Consider the following 24,567-nt stretch of genomic DNA (forward strand, 5'->3'; position numbering starts at 1 on the left):
CCAGAACAAGTGGGTCACAGTTTTGGGATAAGAGGTAGCAGATTTAAAACATGAAATTACTTCTCTCAAGTTGTAGTAAATTTGTGGAATTCACCACCCTGAGTGTGATGGATGCTGGGACACGGATTAAATTTGAGGAGGGTTGAAGGGTTATGAGGAGAAGGCAGGAAAGTGGGATTATGGCCAAATTGAGATTAGCTTGAGTGGTACCATAGTTCTTATTTTTTTTAATGTTGAGAAATTAGACATTGCACTCATCAAATGTAATCATATTTGCAGCACACCTTTATCTTAATAGAAAACCTCTCTCCCATTTGATTAAGAGCACTAAAAGAGATTTTATTGAACATTTCATACAATGCCTTAATACAGTACATTCAGATATTCTGGCCATACTGACATCCTATAGGTGATAAATGTGAAAAGGAATGAATGGAACTCAACATTAATCATTTTTTCATTCAATTTAGTTCAATTAATTTTGTGTATTCTTTCTCAGACTTTCATCCTCACTAACACAACACTGGAGCCTCCCAGGGGTGCGTACTCAGTCCCCTACTGTACACCCATGACTACATCGTCAAATACCAGGCTAATGCCATTTACAAGTTTGCTGATGACACCATCATAGTTGGTTGAAGTTCAGATGGTGTCGAAACAGACTTCAGACATGGAAGACCTGGAAAAATGGTGCACTGAGAACAACCTAGCTCTCAATGGCAGCAAAATCAAGGAATTCATTATTGACTTTCGGCAGGATGTTAGTCATGCCCCTCTACACATTAACAGTAGAGGTGGAACGAGCAGGGTGTGTCAAGCTCCTGGGTGTGGTCATCCGTAACAAGCTTTGAGACACTTCATGTAGATGCACAGGTTACAAAGGCCCAACAATGTCTCTTCTTGTTGTGGTTCTGTTTGCCGAGCTGGGAATTTGTGTTGCAAACGTTTTGTCCCCTGTCTAGGTGACATCCTCAGTGCTTGGGAGCCTCCTGTGAAGCGCTTCTGTGATGTTTCCTCCAGCATTTATAGTGGCCTGTCTCTGCCGCTTCCGGTTGTCAGTTCCAGCTGTCCGCTGCAGTGGCCGGTATATTGGGTCCAGGTCGATGGTAGCCACACTACCATACATCAGGAGCATTTCCGAACTGACAGCCAGACTACTGCGACCACTAGGACTCATAACAGCACACAAACCAACAGCCACTCTCAGACAACAACTCACCAGAACGAAGGACCCGATACCCAGCATGAGCAAAACCAATGTAGTGTACAAAATCCCATGCAAGGACTGCACAAAACACTACATAGGACAAACAGGAAGACTGCTAACGATCCGCATCCATGAACACCAACTAGCCACGAAACAACACGACCAGCTATCCTTGAGGCATGGCACTCATCCACAGACTCTATCAACAAACTCATCGACCTGGACCCAATATACCAGCCACTGCAGCGGACAGCTGGAACTGACAACCGGAAGCGGCAGAGACAAGCCACTATAAATGCCGGAGGAAACCTCACAGAAGCGCTTCACAGGAGGTTCCCAAGCACTGAGTATGTCACCTAGACAGGGGATGAAACGTTTGCAACACAAATTCCCAGCTCGGCGAACAGAACCACAACAACGAGCACCCGAGCTACAAATCTTCTCCCAAACTTTGAATGTCTCTTCTTCCTCAGGCAGCTGAGGAAATTTGGCATGCCAGTGAATACCCTTGCCAACTTTTACAGGTGCGCCATCGAGGGCATTCTGTCTGGATGTATCACTACCTGGTATGGCAACTGTGCCACTCAAGATTGGAGATGGTTACAGAGAGTGGTGAACTCAGCCCAGACAATCACAAGGGCCAACCTCCCGAGTACAGAATCCATCTACCAGGCCCGCTGTCAAAGAAAGGCCACCTGAATTCTCAAAGATCCTTCCCACCCTGGCAATGTTTTTCTTCAAGTTCTACCATTGGGGAGAAGGTACAGAAGCCTGAACACACGCACCAGCCGGTTTCAACACAGTTTCTACCCTACTGTTGTTAGAATACTGAATGGACTCTCAAATTCTTAACATTCACCTGTACCTGTGTTTTTGTGCTGTTTACTTATTATTTACTTATCTATGCTAGTTAACGGTGTGATCAGCCTGTATTGTTGTAAGACACAGCATTTCATTGTGCCTCATTACACATGACAATAAATTCAATTCAACTAAAGAAATTCAATTTCCCTGCAGTCATTAAATCTGGATTTTACACTGTTCAAATGTTAGAGTGTTTGGGTCAAGCAGAAAAAGTGGTTTACCAGTATTTTTTAATATTATGCTAAAATGTGTAACTAATAAATCAGGATTAACACAAAAATATTCAATGGCATAACAGTCATAAGAAAGCATATTTAAACATTATATATCATTATGGTCCTGAATAAACTTCCAAAAACTGACATTGATGTTTGAAGGAGGAAATAATATTCAGGCTGTACAATTCTGATACAAAATATCAAATACCATACTTTACATCAAAAATTATTATGGGGAAGGTTTTCCTTTTGCTGCTTGAACACTAAAGGAGTAATTCAAAATGTATTTAATCAACCTGTTCACAGCCCTCCAAGGAATAATTCTGTAATGGTTTTATCAATCAGGTCAGAATTCCTCTTCTTCAATTTTTAGTTAATAAAATAAAACCTTTCGTCCAACTGAGAGAGAGATTTATGAAGGTGTCTCTATACCATTATTGTTGGTGCAGTTAATCAATTGGTAACTTTACAAACTGCTTTGGTTCTAAAGTTTCAATTCTACAATCTGTCTAAATAATGTGCTGTATGCAGAGATTAGTGGGGTGGACAGTGAGGGCTGGGGGTTCTAGCATTGTTGTGGTTGGAGGGGTGGGATTAGAGGGTGGAGGAGATGCACTGGAGGGCATTGTTGATCATGTGGGAGGGGATTTTGCAGTCCCAGAAATAGGTGGTCATCTGTGATGTCTTGGACTGGAATCACTCCTCCTGGAAGCAGATACAGTGGAGGCAGAAGAATTGGGAGTAAGGTATTGCGTTTTTACAGCAGGGGGCATGGGAGGTGTAGTCAAGTTAGTTGTGGGAGTCAGTGGGTTTGAAATAGATGTCAGTGTTGAATCAGTCACCGGATATGGAGATGAAGAGGTCGAGCAAGGGGAGGGAGGTGTTGGAGATGGTCAATGTGAACTTGAGGTCAGGGCAGAAGGTGCAGTTGATGAAGTTGATGAAATGTTCAACCTTCTTATGGGAGCATGAGCCGGCACCAATACAGACGTCAATGTAGTGGAAGAAAAGGTGGGTGATGATGCCAGTGTAACTACAGAAGATCGACTACTCCACATACCTTACAAGGAGACAGGCCCTCTAAATTCTTCTTGTTCACATACCCATCGAGACGCCTTTTAAATGTTGAAATTGTACCAGCTTCCACCACTTCCTCTAACAGCACATTCTATACATGCATGCATCACCCTTTGCGTGAAAAGGTTGCCCTTTACGTCCCTTTTAAATCTTTCCACTCTCACCCTAAACCTATGCCCTCCAGGTCTGGACTCCCTCACCCCAGGGAACTGAACTTGTCTACCTACCCTATCCATGCCCCTCATGAGTTTATATACCTCGACAAGGTCACCCCTCAGCCTCTGATACTCCAGGGAAAATAGCCACACTGTCTTCAGCTCCTCCCTACATCTCAACCCCTTCAACTCTGGCAACATCCTCGTAAATCTTTTCTGAACCCTTCCAAGGTTCACAACACTCTTCCAATAGGAGAGAGACCAGAATTGCACACAATATTCTAGAAGTGGCCTAACCAATGTCGTATACAGCCACAACATGACCTCCCAATTCACATACTCTTCTGACTAACAAAGAGACTCCAAGGTCTCTTTGTTCAGCAACACTCCCCAAGACCTTACCATTAAGTGTATAAGTCTTGCTAAGATTTGCTTTCTCAAAATGTAGCACTCACATTTATCTAAAGTTAACTCCATCTGCCACTCCTTGACCCATTGGCCCATCTGATCAAGATCCTGTTGTAATCTGAGGTAACCTTCTTCACTGTCCACTACACCTCCAATTTTGGTATCATCTCCAAACTTACTAACTATACCTCCTACGTTCACATCCAAATCATTTATGTAAATGTCAAAACTCAGTGGACCCAGCACTGATCCTTGTGGCATTCCACTGGTCACAGGCCTCCATTCTGAAAAACAACCCTTCACCACTACCCTCTCTGTCTTCTACCTTTGAGCCAGTTCTGAATCTAAATGGCTAGTTCTCCCTGTATTCCATGTAATCTAACCTTGCTAACCAGTCTCCCATGGGGAGCCTTATCGAATGACTTACTGAAGTCCATACAGATCACATCTACCACTCTGTCCTCATCAACCCTCTTTGTTACCACTTCAAAAAGCTCAATGAAGTTTGCGGGACATGATTTGCCACACACAAAGCCATGTTGACTATCCCTAATCAGTCTGTGCCTTTCCAAAAAGATGTGCATCCTGTCCCTCAGGATTCCCTCCAACAACCTGATCACCACCTGTGTCAAGCTCACCTGTGTATAGTTCCTTGGCTTTTCCTTACCACCTTTCTGAAAGAGTGGCACCACATTATCCAACCTCCAGTCTGCTGGCACCTCACCTGTGACTATTGATGATACAAATATCTCAGCAAGGGGCCCAGCAATCACTTCCCCTGCTTCCCACAGAGTTCTAGAGTACACGTGATCATGTCTTTGGGATTTATCTACCTTTATGCATTTTAAGATATCCAGCATCTCCTCCTCTGTAATACGGACATTTTTCAAGATGTCACCATCTATTTCCCATATCCTTCTCCACAGTAAACACTGATGTAAAATATTTGTTTAGTATCTCCTCCATGTCCTGCAGTTCCACACCCAGGTTGCCTTGCTGATCTTTGAAAGGTCCTATTCTTTCCCCAGTTATCCTTTCATCCTCAATGTACTTATAAAATCATTTTGGATTCTCCTTAACCCTATTTGCCAAAGCTATCTCATGTCCCCTTTTTGCCCTCCTGATTCGCCTCTTCAGTATACTCCTACTGCCTTTATACTCTAAGGATTCAATCGAGCCCTGCTGTCTATTCCTGGCATATGCTTCCTTCTTATTCATAACCAAAACCTTGGTTTTTCTAGTCCCAGCATTCCCTACACCTACCAGTCTTGCCTTTCATCCATATTGTCTCTGGACTCTCTGTAACCTCATTTTTGAAAGCTTCCCATTTTCCAGCCATCCCTTTACCTGCAAACATCCGCCCCAATCAACTTTTGAAATTTTTTGCCTAATACCGTCAAGATTGTCCTTCTTCAATTTAGAACTTTAGCTTTTAAATTCTGTCTAACCTTTTCCATCATTAGTTTAAAACTAATAGAATTATGGTCGCTGGCCCCAAAGTGCTCCCCCACTGACACCTCAGTCATCTACCCTGCATTATTTCCCAAAAGGAGATCAGGTTTTGCGCTCCCTCTAGTAGGTACATCCACATAATGACTCAAAAAATTCTTGTACACACCTAACAAATTCTTCTCCATCCAAACCCTTAATACTATGGCAGTCCCAGTCTACATTTGCAAAGTTAAAATCCCCTACCATAATCACCTATTATTCTCACAAATAACGGAGACCTCCTTACAAACTTATTTCTCAATTTCCTTCGGACGATTGCAAGGTCTATAGTACAATCCCAATAATGTGATCATCACTTTCTTATTTCTCAGTTCCATCCAAATAACTTCCCTGGATGTATTCCCAAGAATATCCTTCCTGAGTACAGCCGTAGTGTTATCGCTTATCAAAAATGCCACTCCCCTTCCTCTCTGGCCTCCCTTTCTATCCCTGCCTTTTGCACTTGTGTCCTGGAACATTAAGCTGTCAGTCTTATCCATCTCTGAGCCACATCTCTGCAACTGCTGTGTTATCCCAGTCCCATATTCCTAACCATGCCCTAAGTTCATCTGCCTTCCCTGTTGGGCCTCTTGGATTGAAATAAATGCAGTTTGATTTATCAGTCTTACCTCATTCTTTGCTTTGTTCCTGCCTGTCTTGACTGTTTGACTTGCTCCTTATACCAATTTCAGACTGATCTCTTTCCTCACTAATCCCTGGGTCGCTCCCTCCCTCCCACCTTACTAGTTTAAATGCTCTCGAGCAGCTCTAGCTCTCCTGCCAGTATATTAGTCCCCTTCCAGTTCAGGTGTAATCCATCCTTCTTCCACCAGTCACTTCTACTCCAGAAGAGTTTCCAATGATCCAAAAATGTGAACCCTTCTCCCCTGCACCAGTTCCTCAGCCACACAATCATCTGCTCTAGCCTCCTAATCCTACCCTCACTAGGTCATTGCACTGGGAGTAATCCAGATATTACAACCTCAAGGGCCTCCTTTTTAAATTCCTGTCTAGCTTCCTATATTCTCCCTTCAGAATCTCATCCTTTTTCCTTCCTATGTCATTAGCTCCCATGTGTACAACCACCTCCTGCTGGTCTCACTCCTTTTTGAGAGTATTCTGCACTCTCTAAGACATCCTTGATCCTGGCACCAAGGAGACATCACACCATTTTGATTTCTCACTGTCGGCCGCAGAAATGTCCGTCTGTGCCTCCGACTAGATAGTCCCTATCATAATTGATAGCTCAGAACCTGACATACCCCTCGTTACATTACAGCCAGTCTTGATAACACAAACTTGGCTGTTTATGCTACACCACCCCCTTGGTTTTCCAAAACAGCATACTTGTTCAAATTAGGGATAGCCACAGTAGACCCCTGTACTACATGCTTCCCTCTCCTACCTTTCCTGGTAGTAACCCATCTACCCGACGGTCTGCAGTTTTTCTCTTTTCCTATAACTGCCATCCATTACACCCCCTAGCTCCTGTAAATTCCTCACTGTTGCTAACTGTTGCTCCAATTGATCCATGCAATCTGATTGTGTTTTGTTGCAAATCCTCTTACTACAGGCATAACCATCAGTAACATGGAAATTCTCTCTAATCTCCCACATCTGACAAGAAAAGCACACCATTCTACTAAAGGCCTTTTTTGCAGTTTAACAATTTACAGACACAGAAAATATAACAGTCTTACTGCTCCAAAAAAAACACTGCTCCAGGGTAACTTAGTACCTAAGTTTTACATATTTTTAAAATATTTTAATCAAAAAAATCTCAATAAAACATACAGCCAAAAAGAACCCACTCTACTCTCCAATATCTGCTCCTATGCTGTGAGCTCTCCCACAAAAGTTCCAAGGTCAGCTGTAAATTTCACTGCTTGTTAATATTTCTTAGATGCACTCCGATGACCAGAAATATTTGAACTCGAACAGCGATGCAGATTCTTTCTTCCTCTCACTCTCTCACTGACCATGTCTCTCTTCCTCCTTTTAAAAGTACCGTCATTTTGATTTTTTTCCCTCAAAGTTCCAAAACAATGCAACAACTGATAAAACAGGATTTACTGCTCCTGAAATTCGAGGAAATTCGCTTCAACACCTAAACTCATTCGAAAAAAAAGGAGCAGCTCTTATAGCCACAATTTTCCCGTCCTCCATCTTAGATTACATTGAGTCATTGCGTGGAAATGGACCCTTTGGTCCAACTTGTCCAAGCAGAACCAAGTTGCTCAAACTAAACTAATCCTATTTGCCTGGGTTTGGCCCATATCCCTCCAAACCTTTCCTGCCCACAAACCTATCCAAGTATTTTTTAAATGTTGCAATGCACTGTGTGAAAAAGTTGCTCCTCAGGTCCCTTTTACATCTTTCGCGTCTCACCTTAAAATTATGACCTCTAGTTTTGAACTTTCGTACCCTGGGGAAAAGACCTTTGCTGTTTACCTTATGTATACCCCTCATGATTTTATAAACCGCTACAAGGTCACCCCTTAGCCTCCTACGCTCCAGTGAAAAAGGTCCCTGCCTATCCAGCCTTTCTTTATAACTCAAACCTCCAGTTCCAGTAGCATCCTTGTAAATCTTTTCTGAACCCTCTTCAATTTAATAATATCCTTCCTTTGGCAGGGTGACCAGAACTGTATGCAATATTCCACTTGTATCCACACAGTGGATAGAAAACAGCTGTCCCTCTTTGTTAAAGGGTCAAAAAAAGGATATACTGTTAAAATGAAATCAGGAAGTCGAGAGGGAATTTGAGGAAAACTTTTTTTTAAAACCCAAAATGTGGTGGGGGTCTGGAATGCAACGTCTGGGAGGATATTTGAGGTAGGTAACCTCATAACCTTTAAAGGAATACTATTAAAATTTAAAGGGTCATAACTGTCAAAGCTATGGGTTTAGTGTGTGACGGGGCTAGGTAGAAGTATATTTTTCAAGGTAAAAACAATGACTGCAGATGCTGAAAACCAAATACTGGATTAGTGGTGCTGGAAGAGCACTGTCTCCTTGACTTGTCCGACCTGCCTATCTTCTTTTCCACCTATCCACTCCACCCTCTCCTCCTTGACCTATCACCTTCATCTCCTCCCCCACTGTACTCTATGCTACTCTCTCCCCACCCTCCTCTAGCTTATCTCTCCACGCTTCAGGCTCACTGCCTTTATTCCTGATGAAGGGCTTTTGCCCAAAATATCGATTGCGCTGCTCGTTGGATGCTGCCTGAACTGCTGTGCTCTTCCAGCACCACTAATCCAGTAGTATATTTTTGCCAGTACTAATTCAGATTGAAGGGTCTATGAATCTATGATTCTGAGTGCAAAAGGAAAAGCTTTGGCAAAGTGTGTGTGTGTGTGTGTGTGTGTGTGTGTGCGCGTCTTTTGTTAGCAATACTCAAGTTCTGTTCCAGCAAACAAAAACTTTGCTGTTAATTAATATCACTGTTAAATTCCATCAGTTTACCTTAATAATCAAAGTTTATGATTAAGGCAGATTTTCCCATAACAACGGACCTGTTTTTTCACTGCAGACATTATTAACAAGTTTCTAATAAGCCAATAAAAATAGTCTGTTAAGGACACTCTGATTGATAAACATTTGTTGAAATGATCCAAGCACTGACTTGATCTTCCTCCAGTGCACTATTTTACTTGAATGATGCATTTTGTAAAAGCATGGCCTTTATCACATATGGCAGAGATTAAAATGCTCAAAATTGCCGTCACAGAACGAAATCTTAAATCTTGCTAATTTTCAAAGTCAGCCTTTAACATTTGTTTCATCAATTTTAAGAGTTGTTTATAGTAGCAACTATTTGAAACATAAATCTATCATAATGACCAAAGGAAAATAGAATTCATCAGCATACAAAAATGAGCACAAGCACATCTTCATTTGTCAAAGTCCAAGTAACGATGAAAACCTGCATGGATCAAGGTTTTTGCATATTGATATTTTTGCAAGCAGTCCAATCCCATCTGCTTTGACGATCTCATTGCATGTACCTGTGTGGTACTTGATTTATAATATTGACGTTGAGTCAGTTTTATTAATTCCATATTACTTGTCAGCACTGGTCCCTCTGATTTTTGGCAACTATAGAGATAACATCAGTGACACAAATCTCAAACAAGAATTGTCCAGGCTATACTTTCAACCATATGGACTAAAACCTGTGTTTCTCTCACCCAAAATATGGCAAGGATTTACAAGGGAATCAAAGCTCCGTACAAGACCATGAGTTGGATCCATTTTTACCTTTACCAAGGCTTCAATTTGAGATGTGGCAGTGCCCAGTGGGACAGAAAGAATCAGTTCTATGTTTTCTCATTGATGACTTATTCCCTAGCATAACAATAAAATCAGCACCAATAATGGAGATAACATTGACAGTTCCAATTATCCATCTCTTGCATTGACAGTTTTGACAGATGTTGAATTAGACAGCACCAGATTGGAGGTTGACAGACATATGTTAAGTTACCATAGAATTCACAGTAAACCTGTCAGTCCAGTTTTGTATACAGATTACAAATATATGGAAATGATAAGATATGCAACAAAAACAGTACGACTACTATTGTGATTTTATTCTGATCGGCTGAAGTAAACGTCAAAGAAACTTTGTCCAAGAGACATGGAGGATGCCCAACTTTCAATCTATCAACATCCAGGTATCAAAACATCTGCACACAGTAAATGGGTGCAGTATACTTTCATAACTATTTCAATGGACCAGTTGTATTCTCAAATTTTTAGGTGGTGATTATAACAACAACCTCTTCCCTCTAGAAAAATTATTCCCTAGTCTGCATGCGTCATAGAAGCTACCTGTGGTATCCTCTTAATTGCAGGGGTGGCATGGAGAAAGACATCAGGACAAAAATGACCTGGGAAGCCTCTGGAAATCCATCACATTCTCTTAGATTTCTTCTTCCTCTCAAGAACAAAAAATACAATGCTTGCTCAGCAATTCCCACATGACTAAAATCAGAAACTTAACAATAGGATTATTAATACAAGCTTATGTTCTATCATCTGTCAATATATCACCCTCATTGTCTACAAGAAGACAACACAAAGCACTCCATAGGACAACGTGCTGTACTTTTATTGCCAACTCTCAAAAGAAACTGTAACACACACACTGCAAGCATAGAAGTATTTGGTCCATTACCGTTGTAGGAGAGTCGTGGCTTGCTGAGACACATTATAAAGTGCATCTCCATCTCGTCGGAAGCTACAGATTTTGAGCAAATTGGGCACTTGAAACCTGAAAGGAAAAATAAAATTAATGAGAAAAAGTGGCAGTTTATACTATTTCACTAAAAGCAATTGACTTCCAGGAAATCTTCACTTAGGTTTAGGCAATGAGTTAAAATTTTAGCATACCAAATACTATCAAAAGCAAAACAACAGTCATCACAATTAATCCAGTTCAATTTTATTTTTCATCTGCAAGACTCTATTCATTAAATGATCACTCATTCAGAAATTCACCATTTTACCACTCATTAAAAGATTATGTTGCAGTAAGTTTAAATTAACCAGAGAAGCAAACGCTTTATTGAACTGATTTCAGCCTTCTTTTGGGGAGTGAATGAAAGGAGGAGTTCAGCTGGAAGGTACTTGACTGATGGCTTGTTAAATTTATGCAATTATTTTTATATAAAGTATAAGTCTGTCTTTTATTACTCAAACTAAAATAGGATCCCAAGAGTACATTTATAATTTAAACTTTTAAAAATATCTTCAGCATGTCTGAATTCACTCTAACTGCAGATAAGTTAGCAAAGTCAACAGATCATCCCTGGAAACCAAATCCTCACATCAAGACATTCACAGTCTGCAAAACAAACTAATGCTTCTAACAATCAATAGATAGAAAATGGTTTCTATTGAATTAATCATCACTTTGTTCATCCTTAGGTAAATGACAGTTTATCAAAATGAATGTGGCCCTCAAGCATGGGCGATGATCAACACATTACAGCACTTGACAAACCTATTTCAGTCCTTAGTACGGATGCAATGTATAAATTAGACTATTTGTCTAATCTACATTAAACCAAAGCTATTTGAAATATTTTTATTTAAAATAATGAGGCTGGACAAAGTTAATATTTCAGATTCATGATAAAACAATTTACATATGAAAAGTTAATTAAATTGATTTTTCATATCATTGAGAAAAACACATCTCATGCATTTATTCAATTTAAAATTTCATAAAAAGACATTAACTAGCAGTTTTTCATAAATATAATTTACATTAATAATCCTTGGTACATTTGAAATACTTAATGGTGCAGAATGAAGTACTTAAGATTTCAAAACAATCCAAACTAAAGTAACATTCTTTCCATCTACACAGATTATGCCCAATAATTTGAAATTAGTTTTCAAATTTGATATATTTAAATTCTCCATTAATTGGAATTAAACAATGCAAATTACATACGAGAGTAGGAATTTAATGTTGAAAACATATAAATAACAAATTAAGCAAGGATCAATTATAGGAAGACAGTACACATGCAGGCTTTAATCCTCCACATTAATCTTCCTCCGCATAATTACTGGAAAGTTGGGTTAAGTAGTTCAAATGAAGATTACAGGACTACCACTGGTAAATATGCCTCCAATTTCCTCATGTTTCCCACTGTTCACTACAAACTACACCCATCACATTTCTATGTCTTGTTGTTTCATTGTGGACTCTGATGGCAGAATTTTCCACTTTTGTGAGATGTCTTGTTTGCTTGCTCACGAAAGTGACAAGACACTCAAACGGACTCAACAGAACAATGCTCACTGCACTCTCCTCCAATCAGCTAACTTGGAGGGCTGTGGTGGACCTGTCTCTGAAATTAATTCCTGGGGGTTGAAGACCCATCCAGCTCACAGTTGGCAATGCCGATGAGAAGGCAAGGATCAAAGTGTCAGTTAAGTGATTTCTTGGTGAGGCAGAAGGTTGTCTGGGTTGGGTATAGCAGGGAGAGGGAGAACAGGAGAACAAGGGTTGGCTTTCAGCAGCTACTCCGTTACTCTATGAGCAATCTCTCAATCATGCAGCAATTCAGTGCAGATCAAGGGAGTCTTGATACTTTCAAGGCTGCTTGCATTGGTTTAACTCCTGGGTGAACCATCTTTCTCGTGTTCCACCAGGAGCTAAGGTCTTTGAAGTCCAGCATTCCATTGAGGCAGTACAGGAAGGTTATGCATGGACCATCCCACTCTGAACTCATTTCCAGCAGCAGGAACATGAAAACAATAAGGCTCTGCGATGACAGGACAAAATGAATTAAGTTGCTTTCCCACCTCCAAGACTTGAAAGATACCACCTGAGTTGATTTTCTGAGTTAATATTACTTCTCTCTACACATTTAACCTGTTCTTTATAATCAAAAAAGCCACTTTTGGTAATCCATTTTTGCCTCTTTCTTCTAAATTAAGCATCAGGAATATTTAATCCCCAATTTTGCTCACTTTGCAACCATATTTCCACAGTAGATATTGGATCAAACACATTAATTTTCATCTGTGCGATGAATATGTCTATGATATTTATCTACTTGTATATTGTGAGCATTTGATACATTCAAATATAGAGCCTTTAACTATTTTCTCTTTTCCCTGGTGTCACTAGTTAGTGTGTCCCATTCAACTTGGACATATAACTTGGCAGCATGTTTTGTGCCTTCCTGACTGCTTATTTTTACCCAATTCACTCCTGGGTTCTACAGCCTTGATATTTCGGACTCTGAATGGATTCTTTCTTGAATCCTTCTGACCCCTTTATTTAAAGCCCATCAAGCATCCTACTTACTTGATCGGACACAGGTCCCAGGTTAAGTGGCGTCTACCTTGACAAAATAGCCCCTTGTTCTCAATACTGGTGTCAGTGTCCCACAAATTGATAGCTTTGTCTCCCACCCAACTCTTCCAGCCAGCTCTTATCCTTCTAATTTATTTATCGCTATGGATAGCACAGGTAACAATCTGGTCAGTGAGATCTGCAATTAACATAGAGCTAACTCTTCAATCAAGTAGAAAAATCTAATTCTTGGCTCTGTGTTGCTGACTCCTCTGCAGGCAATGACAATCTGGTTATTTCCCTCCCATTTAAAGGTTCCTCTCCAGTCAAAGGAGAGATCCTTATATCTGGCAGCAAGCAGAAAATACAAATTTCAGAACCCCAAGTGATGCCTGCAGAGAAGAGTATCTTTCTCTTTAACTGCACCACCTCTTAGGTGAATTGGCCATGCAAAATTGCCCATAGTGTTAGGTGAAGGGTTAAATGTAGGGGAATGGGTCTGGGTGGGTTGCTCTTCGGAGGGTCAGTGTGGACTTGTTGGGCTGAAGGACCTGTTTCCACACTAAGTAATCTAATCTAATCTAATCCTCACTGCCAAACCACCACCACCACTACTCTTGAATTGCCACCAAGTGGTGCTGCACTCACTTTGTTCATTCATGCTGCATACTTCATTCTCATTCACATGCACTTCCAAGAACCTCATATGTTGGAGAAGCAAAGGTGAAGTTTCCTCCAGCATTATATCTGGGTGTCATTATACTACTTTACTACAATCTCACAATCCTACCCATAAAGATAAGTTAGATCTATATCACTGCTTAACTATGATTGAGTGCCTCACCATTAGGCTGTGTATGTCCCTGGGACTGAATCCACTCCCCTCCCCTTCCTGATCTCCCACATATACTACACCACAAATGGCAGCTGAACAACTCTGAACTGAAGTTTCTCAAAATGCAGGGATTTACTGCCAATGTGGTCCTCTGGTTATTAAAATACTCTCCTCAAACTTCAGTTGCAGCACATGACCTGCACTGCCATGCCTATTTAACCTTGTTTTATGGATTTAACCAATTTTAATGAATGTACTTCAGCAACTTAAACTAGAATTAAAACTAAAAGCAAAATGAGTTTCTCTTTAGATGTTCAGTATCAGTTGTTAAATCCCCAAGGTTCAAATTTCCCATCTAGAATGATATCATTATTAAAATGCTTCAGTTACGTACACTGTGAAACAGAATTATTGGACATTTTTCTCCGTGCAGAAAAAGTAAAGGAGACATTTAATAGAGATATTTAAAACAAAGTTTTGATCATGTAACTAAAAGGATCATATGAGATTACATGACTTTAGGAGTGGGGAAAGTAAGAGCAGGGAATGTCTCGTCATGATGCTTCAGCCAGGCAAGGTTTATGGACCTAACAGATTCTCCCGAACTATCATTTAGCAAGTTTACAAATGTAACTGTGTACTGAAGTATGATGATACCCTGTACACTAATTCACATGATGAGACACAGGATCATATCTGATTTTCCATGAAGAGAGGTCACAAAGTCTAGGAACATTTGATTTCTAACATCTTTTGGTCCAGAACATTGTATATCCTGGTGCACAAAGATTTATTTGCTTTAATGAATCTTTAAGCAAATGGCAGGAGCAAGTTTCAGGAAGATTTATTTCATGAATCTATTAATCGATCCAAATCTTTTATGAGTCTTCTTGCTACTGTGATTGAAAGTTTAAATGTTTTAATCAGCATTTTTGCCCCATGTAAGCTTATTTTCCTCCCTTTTCTCAGTTCTCAAATATCTGTCACATACAGAGGAACCTCGATTATCCAGCATTCGATTATCCAAAATTCAATTAACCAAACTAACTACTCCCCGCCCGTGTTCTTCAGATAATGACGTTCCTCTGTACTTGTCCAAAAGTTAGCTCAGGTGACATCCACCACGATTTTCACCATCAAAGGCAATCTTTCGAGAGTCAGTGCACAGCAACAGCAAAGCAGAACCTTCTCCCAATTGCCTCCCTTTCTCTGTAAGAACTTCAACCTATTTTTTCATCTTGATAACAAGTATAATGGGTAGAAATTCATTTATGTTAGAGACACATAAAAACTTGATTTGGTACTTTACAGTTTCGCATTTGTTTTTGTCATCTCAGACTTTTCAGACTCCCTATGGTAGAGTTTAACTAAAGTAAGTGGACAATTTTTCGAGGCAAAGAAGCAATAAAAAAAGAGAATGACTCTGGCAATCATAATCAACCACGATTGCTGTATGGACACCTACAAATTATTGTATAAGTCAGTCAAAATTGAAAAGGTTCACCATCACACAAATACACACAAGCCAATAATGGTTAACTTCTGTGAAACAGCGTGTAGTAACAGACACCACTGAGCTAGAATGAAGCTCTGCAGCAGACCTGAATGCTTTTCAAGTTCAAACTTGAATTTTAGAAGCGGTTTTTTTTCCACAGGATCTATTCATGTTACTATTACACTTACACACTTTTAAAAACCACAGATATTTCACAAAAGGTGCTAATTAGACATGGGGATTTTACAGAAAAATACCAGATGGTCTTGAGGAGATTACATCAGAGTATGTGCTTTTAAATTAAAGCATGGTTACACCCAACTGTGTGTGTGTGTGTGTGTGTGTGTGTGTGTGTGTGTGTGTGTGTGTGTGTGTGTGTGTGTGTGTGTGTGTGTGTGTGTGTGTGTGAGAGAGAGAGAGAGAGAGAGAGAGAATGTCCTTTATGCACAATTTATAGCAAAATCATAAATAGGTTCACAATACACAAATTTATGAATTTACTACAAATAGCAAACATGAAATCTAATTTCAGAATGGCTTATGAATGTTCAAATTTCGAATCTGTTAAAAAATAAACAAAGGAACAATATTAACTTCTCTACATTATAGACATTATCACATGGTCACTGGTTAGGAGCAACTGGGAAAGCCTGAAGTCAAGAAAATGCTTATTCTTTCTAATTAATAGTTCTACCATTCCAAATTTGCATGGCACGAATGGGAATATTTGTCAATATTCTTGGTTCTTTGGATGTGATTCTAGGTATGGTATACTGATAGACTGCAAGACCAGAAACCTTAACACTTATGTCAGATTTTAATTAAAGACAGGAAGCTTGAGTTGAGTGATTTCAGATTCCATACAAATGACTCCCCATTCAAAGTATTTTCATTGTAGGGAGAAGAGGTGGAATCTCGTCAAGCACACCAACTCACAAAAACAAAAGCAGGTTGGTTAGAACACCTCAGTTCTCGGAGACTTTGGTTTAAGCAACTAGCCACATCCCTCACCCCCATTCTCTTTGCTCCCTCTATTGCTCACTTATCAATAATGCATTATGGATTGAAGGAATAAACCACATAGTAACAATGGGAAGTCTTGAAGAAACACCCAAACATCTGCTTTGGAAAAACTGTTGCACAGACAAATTTATAGAAATCTTAATTAAAGACGGTCACACAGTTTTAATAGCAAAAAGTTTGCACTACTTCACATTTCTTAATATGGTTTTATAATCTCAAAGCTGTCATTCAAAAGGTAGTAACAGAAGGTGTCTGGAAAAGGCAGAAGAGATGTGAGGGGACATGTAAAAGCTTTTAAAATTACATTTCAAAATATTCTTGAAAACAGATAATGGTTCACAACTCCTTTGAGAAGTCAGTGATGAGTCTTTGAGAATCTGGTTGGACTCAACAAAAGTAGGCAGTGGTAGTTCATGTGCATGAAGTGCAGTGTGCAAACTCACTACCAGCAACTTTACCCAGAGCTCGAGAGCTGGTAGAAGTTGCAGAGATTTTCAAAGTTTATCTTCTGTATTTTCCAATGCATTAAATACCTAACCAGTGCAAAACACAAGTCAGATGAAGTAAAATGCTGTTGTAATCTGTCCACAATCCCAATTCAAAACAAGCAACTGACTTGAGAAAAGGCAAAATTTATATAGTCTTTCTTTGATACCTGTATGAATGTAATCAGTATTTTAAGGATTGAAAATATAAACCAAATACGCAGCATAACAATCAACACTATTATGGTTCCGAGTTGTGAATCAGTAGTCTCCTTCTTCAAATGAACAAGGTGCAAGTAATGGACCATGTTCAATTAGCAAAGTCAAATTATCTATAAAGAATGAAAGCTGCAGCCACAATTCAGGATTTTTCAAAAACAAAAAAGAAGTGTTACAGCACTCAGGAGGTCAGTGTCTATACTTACCCTCTTTAATGTTTCAGGTGTAGAAGCAATTCAGCAGTTCTAATGATGGGTATGCATCTGAAACATTGAACTCACCTGTTCTGGTTACAAATGCTAACTAATCTGCCATACATTTTCAAGGTCATCTGTTTTCCAGCATGTGCAACCCTTTGCTTTTTGTTACTGCACGATGATATTAAGAATTGAGAAAAAGTCACATTTTTACTGTTTAAACATCCAAAGGAAAGCAGTGACAGGTTTTTCAAAATTCCATTATTAAATTCCATTGTCCTAAAAGGGGAAATACAAGTGGCATGAGAACACTTCATATTTTTTACCATCTTAATTATTCTACTGCTCTGACGACTGACATCTTAATCTCAATCCCGAATAAAATTCAACTCTTGAAAATCTCTTCTGCTTGATTCCTATCTCAAATTTACCCTTACTCTCAATGATCAGTCTGATAACCTAAAATTCTTTTGTTTAAATCTCTTCATGACCGGATCCATCTCCCCTTTCAATGTTCTTCAATAAGCTCCAAAATTCATAGTTTGCCATCCTCTGACCACCTGTACATTACTTGCTCTTTTACTAACTGTGTTATACTGGCATAGGCCTCATTTTCTGAAATTCTCACTTCAACGTTATCCACTTCTGGAGATACCTAATTTTCAAGAGAAGGAAAGGGAGCATGCGAGAAACCAATACTGAACATTGAGCATCATTTCCACAGATTCAGAACACCATACCATAAGACTTAATAACTGGTATGTATTATAGAACATTACAGTGCATGATGGCCCTTTGGCCCTCAATGTAGTGCCGACCTGTGAAACCAACCTGAAGCCCATCTAACCTACACTATTCCGTTATCATCTATGTATTTATCCAATGATCATTTAAATGCCCTTAAAGTTGGCGAGTCTACTACTGTTGCAGGCAGGGCACTCCACACCCTTACTACTCTCAGAGTAAAGAACCTACTTCTGACATCTGTCCTATATCTATCACTCCACATTTTAAAGCTACATCCCCTCGTGCTTGCCGTCAACATCAGAGGGAAAAGGCTCTCACTGTCCACCCTATCTAATCCTCTGATCATCTTGTATGTTTCTAATAAGTCACCTCTTAATCTTCTTTTCTCATTATGGACTACAATCCACATCAAGGCTACGGTTACATGGTAACTAAGCAAATGAGATACAGCTGGCATGGCAATGCATAATGTTGGTTGGTACAGGATTCAACAAAAAAGCAAAACATTTAGCAAGCTTTGTCAGATTTCTGCAATGGCACTGTTGACGGTGTTCTATAAAGTAATCTGGCAACAGTAGCTGCATTGCTAGTATCTCAGCAACATGTCTATTGTAAATACTGAGGGAAAGTAAAGGAGAATATTCTACCAGAAGCCCAGAGGAAATTCATAGTGGATCAGGAACAGGGACTGAATAAAATAAACATAAGTAAACATTGATAATGAGCAAATTAATGGAATTAAAGAGTGACAAATCCACAGGACCTGACAGTTTCCATCTGAAGGTGTTAAAGGAAGTAGGACAGCACACTGTTGACACCCTAACTGTAATTTTTCAGAGTTCCCTCGATGCAGGAGTTGTCTCTCTGGATTTGAAAATTGCATATATCACTCTGCTTTTTAAGAAGGAAAGAGAGGAAAACCAGGGAATTGCACACCAGTTAGAATCTATGGTGGGGAAATTGTTGAAGTCTATAATCAAGAATGGGGCAACTGAACACCTTGAAGATTTTCAGTTAGTCAGGGAAAGCCAGCATGGATTCATAACAGGTAGATCATGCCTGACAAACCTCATTGAATTTTTTGAAGAGGTCTCTAAGGATGTTGTTCATATTGACTTCCATAAAGCATTTGATAAAGCCCCCTATGAAACAAAACTGTTAACTAAGGTAAAACAGAATTGAGGGCAAATTACTAACATGGTTGAGAAACTGGTTGAGTGACAGGTAATAGAAAGTAGAGACAATGAGTAGGTACTCAAATTGGCAGGATGTGAACAGAGGTGTCCTGCAAGGGTCTGTGTCAGAGATTTATCTATTCACATTTTAAAACAACTTGAACAATGCATTAAAAAAATCATATATCCAAATTTACTTATGATGCAAAGATTAGGATGGCATTGTAGATGGAAGATAACATAACATTACAAAGGGATATTGACACACTAAGTGAATGGGCAGAACAGTAGCAGTGGAGTCAGCTGTAAACAGGTGAGAGATTATCCATTCTGAACTGAAAAAAAAAATAGATCCGGGCACTTCATAGATGGTATGAAGTTAAATATGGAGGATGTCCAAAGTGACTGGGGGTTTCAGATGTATAGATTTTAAAAATGTCACAACCAGGTGCAGAAAATAATCAAGAAAGTTAATGGAATGCTGGATTTTACATCTAGAGGACTGGAATACAAGGATGCAGTTATGCAAAACCCTGGTTAGATTCCAGTTGCAGTACTGTGAGATCTGGACATCACACCTTAGGAAGGCAATATTGGCCTTGGAGGAAGTGTAGCATGGGCTGACCAGGATGATACCTGAACTTCAGGGGTTATAAAGAGAGATTATACAAATTAGGCCAGTTTTATGTCACATTTAGAATATTAAGGGGTCATCTGCACAAAAGCTTTCAAGATATTAACAGGAAAAGACAGGTTAGGTAAACTATTTCTACTGACTGACTATTCTAGAACCAGGGGGCACAGTCTGAGAATTAGGACCAGACCATTCAGGAGAGACATCAGGAAGCATGCGTACACACAAAGGGTGGTAGATGTTTTGAACTCTCTTCCATAAATGACAGCGAATGCAAGATCAGTCGTTAATTTTAAGTTGGAGATGGACAAATTTTTGTTATGCAAAGATATCAAGGGATATGGCCCAAAGGCAAGCGTTTGGACTTAGGTCATAGATCAGTTATGATCTCATTGAATGATGGGAGACTGAATAGCCTCCTCCTATTCTTATGTTCACCTAACTAAAGTAGCTCATCACCATAAATAATCTCCATCATATAGCACACATTACCCAGTTTTCCTGAACCTTATGTAAAGACTATGTATTTTTATGTTTTGTACTTTAAATTTAGGATTGGAATGAGAAAAGAACTATCTTTAATATCAAGAATTGCTGAAGGATTACTGCCGGTTTTTGAAAGCAAATAACCTGACACTCACTGCAAGTACTGTTTACACAATAGGAGAAGGTGCAGACTAGCTGGAGCTAAGGATGTATAAAATGGAGATTCAGCCAGCAACAAGTAGGTGATTGGTCTGTAAACAGTTGTCAAAGGCCTTCTGCCTACTGACAGTTATACGACTGGCTCTCAGGTAACTTAACAGCTTTGGGCTGTGAACAAGATAGGGAAAAGTCATCAGAACTCCACAAGCTCAGGAGCTAACATTCCTGTTCGCTACAGGAGAAACCATGTTAAGCCCGAATAAAGTTTTATTTTCTCGTTGACAGTTGCCGTAAGCTGTGACATTTCATTAATATGTCAGAGACCTTTTAGAAGTGAAAACCAGTCATCCTGTGCTTCCTGCAAAACTAGTGAATGCATCTGGAGAAGAAAGACTGAAAAGCGGTATCCTGACAAGCAAAAGGATAATCTCGGCAATCCTGCGAACAGGAATCTCTGAACAGTCTTCCTACACTTACTGTCGACCCATAACACCCCTTTTCTTCCTGTCTCCATGTATGTTGTATGTACATGTATGTGTGTGCATGTTATTGCATAAGGGGAAGTTATAAGCGGATTAGAGTCTTAACTAATAGTTATGTGACCACAGTTCATAATTGTTTACCCATAGCTTTAGTCTGTCTACTTGTCATCTTGAAATCGTAATTCTTGTTTAGTACAGAAACATGGTCGATACTTACTGTCAACCTCAGTCTAAAAAGGGGTATATTTGGGAATTTTGCATATTTAATTTCTTTTTGACTTTTTAAAAATCCTTAGCTTTATTCTGCAGTACCACTCAAGCAGCTCAGATTTGTTATGAAACTTGTGAGCATTCTGAACCTAGGGGAAGAGTATACTTGTATGTGGGAGTAAGCAACCTCCATATATAGTCTCAGACGTAGGACCACAGTCATTGTGAAATTCTTACTCCTCATTCAAAAATAATATCACATACATATTGAAGCAAGAGATTTTTAAAACCTAATATATAACTATCTTTATAAAGACAATTCCAGCAAATCATGAAATTATTATTACTGCCACTGGCTGATTTTCTCACATCTCCTTGTCTTAAGAAAACACAGGCATCAAACGTTACAAAAGGACTAGACACATTTTGGAAGCACTCTAAATCTATTGAAATATCTGTGGTGCTAATGGAGATTTTTACTTTCATAAATTGTGCACAAAGGATACAAATGTTTTTTTAGAAATCTACATATTTCTCTCTCCACCTCACCAGAGAGTACAGATAAAAGCAATGTGTGGGGTTAGTTATGAATACACAGATTAGATAAATAATTCTATGGAAAAATAAGGCAGCCTCAGACTACCATTACTGTTACCAAATAATACTTATTATAAAGATATTAGAATTTTATAATTTTACAGCTATGACAATGCGATTATCAACAAACCCAATACAAATATAAATAAAACCAAGATACACAATGGGTAAACACACAGCTTTGCAGGATGAGACTCCTTTCTGTTAATTTCAATACTGAAGTTGCCTGTGGTTTAGGAAATCATACAATAGTACTAAAATTAATGAAGTTCTGCAGCCACTAGAAACAAAAGTCTTTTCCAACTGAACTCTTCACAAAATTGATTTGAATATTCAAAATTCAGTATAACCTGCATTCAGCTCCACAGGTCGTAAAGTTTGAATTCTCTCCCTAAATTCCTTCAATACCATCTCCTTTTCCTTTTAAAACCATTTTCAAAAACCAACCATTTTGATAAATCGTTTGCTTGTTCCCCCAATCCTTGCTATTTTGCTCCTCTACCAATCTGTACTTCATATCGTTACAACGTGCCTTGGAGCCAAGCATTTATTTACATTACAAACACTATATTAATATGCATTGCTCTTGTTTGTATTGTATTTTTGTTTAATAAATCAACATTCAGTTTGTAAACAGTTGCTACAATGAATTTCAGCACATACATCCCTACTTACTTTCAGAAAAGGATCTAGAAACATTAATTTTCAGTTCGAGATCACCGGGTTACTGGTACAATAAATGAAATCATTCGAGAATGTCCAAGAATGTCGGGAAATAGATGGTGACACCTTGCAAAATGTCCATATTACAGAGGAGGAAGTGCTGGATGTCTTGAAACACAAAGGTGAATAAATCCCCAGGACCTGATCAGGTGTACCCCAGAATTTTGTGGGAAGCTAGAGATGGGGCGGCACAGTGGCTCAGTGGTTAACACTGCTGCCTCACAGCACCAGTATCCCAGGTTCAATTCCAGCCTCGGGCGACTGTCTGTGTGGAGTTTGCACATTCTCAGAGTGCTCCGGTTTCCTCCCACAGTCCAAAGATGTGCAGGCCAGGCGAACTGGCCATGCTAAATTGCCCACAGTGTTGGGTGCATTAGTCAGAGGGAAATGGTTCTGAGTGGGTTACTCTTCGGAGGGTCAGTGTGGACTGGTTGGGCTGAAGGGCCTGTTTCCACACTGTAGGGAATCTAATCTAAAAAGAAGTGATTGCTGGGCCTCTTGTTGAGATATCTGTATCATCGATAGTCACAGGTGAGGTGCCAGAAGACTGGAGGTTGGCTAACGTGGTGCCACTGTTTAAGAAAGGTGGTAAAGACAAGCCAGGGAACTATAGATCAGTGAGCCTGACCTCTGTGGTGGGCATGTTATTGTAGGGAATCCGGAGGAACAGGATGTACATGTATTTGGAAAGACAAGGACTGATTAGGGATAGTAAACATGGCTTTGTTCGTGGGAAATTAGGTCTCACAAACTTGATTGACTTTTTTGAAGAAGTAACAAAGAGGATTGATGCAGGCAGAATGGTAGATGTGATCTATGTGGACTTCAGTAAGGCATTCAACAAGGTTCCCCACGGGAGACTGGTTAGCAAGGTTTGATCTCATGGAATACGGGGAGAACTAGCCATTTGGATACAGAACTGGCTCAAAAGGTAGAAGAGAGAGGATGGTGGTGGAGGGTTATTTTTCAGACTGGAGGCCTGTGACCAGTGGAGTGTCATAAGGATCAGTGCTGGGTGCTCTACTTTTCATCATTTGTATAAATGATTAGGATGTGGGCAAGAGGTACAGTTAGTAAGTTTGCAGATGACACCAAAATTGGAGGTGCAGTGGACAGCGAAGAGGGTTACCTCAGGTTAAAACAGGATCTTGACCAGATGGGCCAATGGGCTGAGAAGTGGCAGATGGAGTTTAATTCAGATAAACACAAGGTGCTGCATTTTGGGAAAGCAAATCTTAACAGGAGTTATACACTTAATGGTAAGGTCCTAGGGAGTGTTGCTGAACAAAGAGACCTTGGAGTGCAGGTTCATAGCTCCTTGAAAGTGGAGTCGCAGGTAGATAGGATAGTGAAGGCGGCATTTGGTATGCTTTCCTTTATTGGTCAGAGTACTGAGTACAGGAGTTGGGAGGTCAGGTTGCTGCTGTACAGGACGTTGGTTAGGCCACTGTTAGAATATTGCGTGCAATTCTGGTCTCCTTCCCATCGGAAAGGTGTTGTGAACCTTGAAAGGGTTCAGAGAAGATTTACAAGGATGTTGCCAGGGTTGGAGGATTTGAGCTACAGGGAGAGGCTGAACAAGCTGGGGTTGTTTTCCCTGGAGCATCGGAGGTTGAGGAGTGACCTTATAGAGGCTTACAAAAGTCATGACGAGCATGGATAGGATAAACAGACAAAGTTGGGGAGTCCAGAACTAGAGGGCATAGGTTTAGGGCGAGAGGAGAAAGATATAAAAGAGACCTAAGGGGCAACCTTTTCACACAGAGGGTGATACGTGTATGGAATGTGCTGCCAGAGGAAGTGGTGGAGGCTGGTACAATTGCAACATTTAAGAGGCATTTGGATGGGTATATGAAAA

The 24,567-nt window shown here is 39.7% G+C and overlaps 1 protein-coding gene across 1 annotated transcript in view; it reads right to left on the reverse strand.

Moving 5' to 3' along the window:
* Positions 1-24,567, reverse strand: part of znrf1 (zinc and ring finger 1) — a 268,770-nt gene that overhangs the window by 119,356 nt on the left and 124,847 nt on the right. The window contains exon 2 of the mRNA XM_072547527.1: positions 10,603-10,698. Within this exon, the coding sequence (XP_072403628.1) occupies positions 10,603-10,698 (96 nt within the window). The remainder of the gene's footprint in view (positions 1-10,602; positions 10,699-24,567) is intronic.

Source organism: Chiloscyllium punctatum, chromosome 26, assembly GCF_047496795.1.
Source record: "Chiloscyllium punctatum isolate Juve2018m chromosome 26, sChiPun1.3, whole genome shotgun sequence".
Taxonomy (NCBI): Eukaryota; Metazoa; Chordata; class Chondrichthyes; order Orectolobiformes; family Hemiscylliidae; genus Chiloscyllium; species Chiloscyllium punctatum.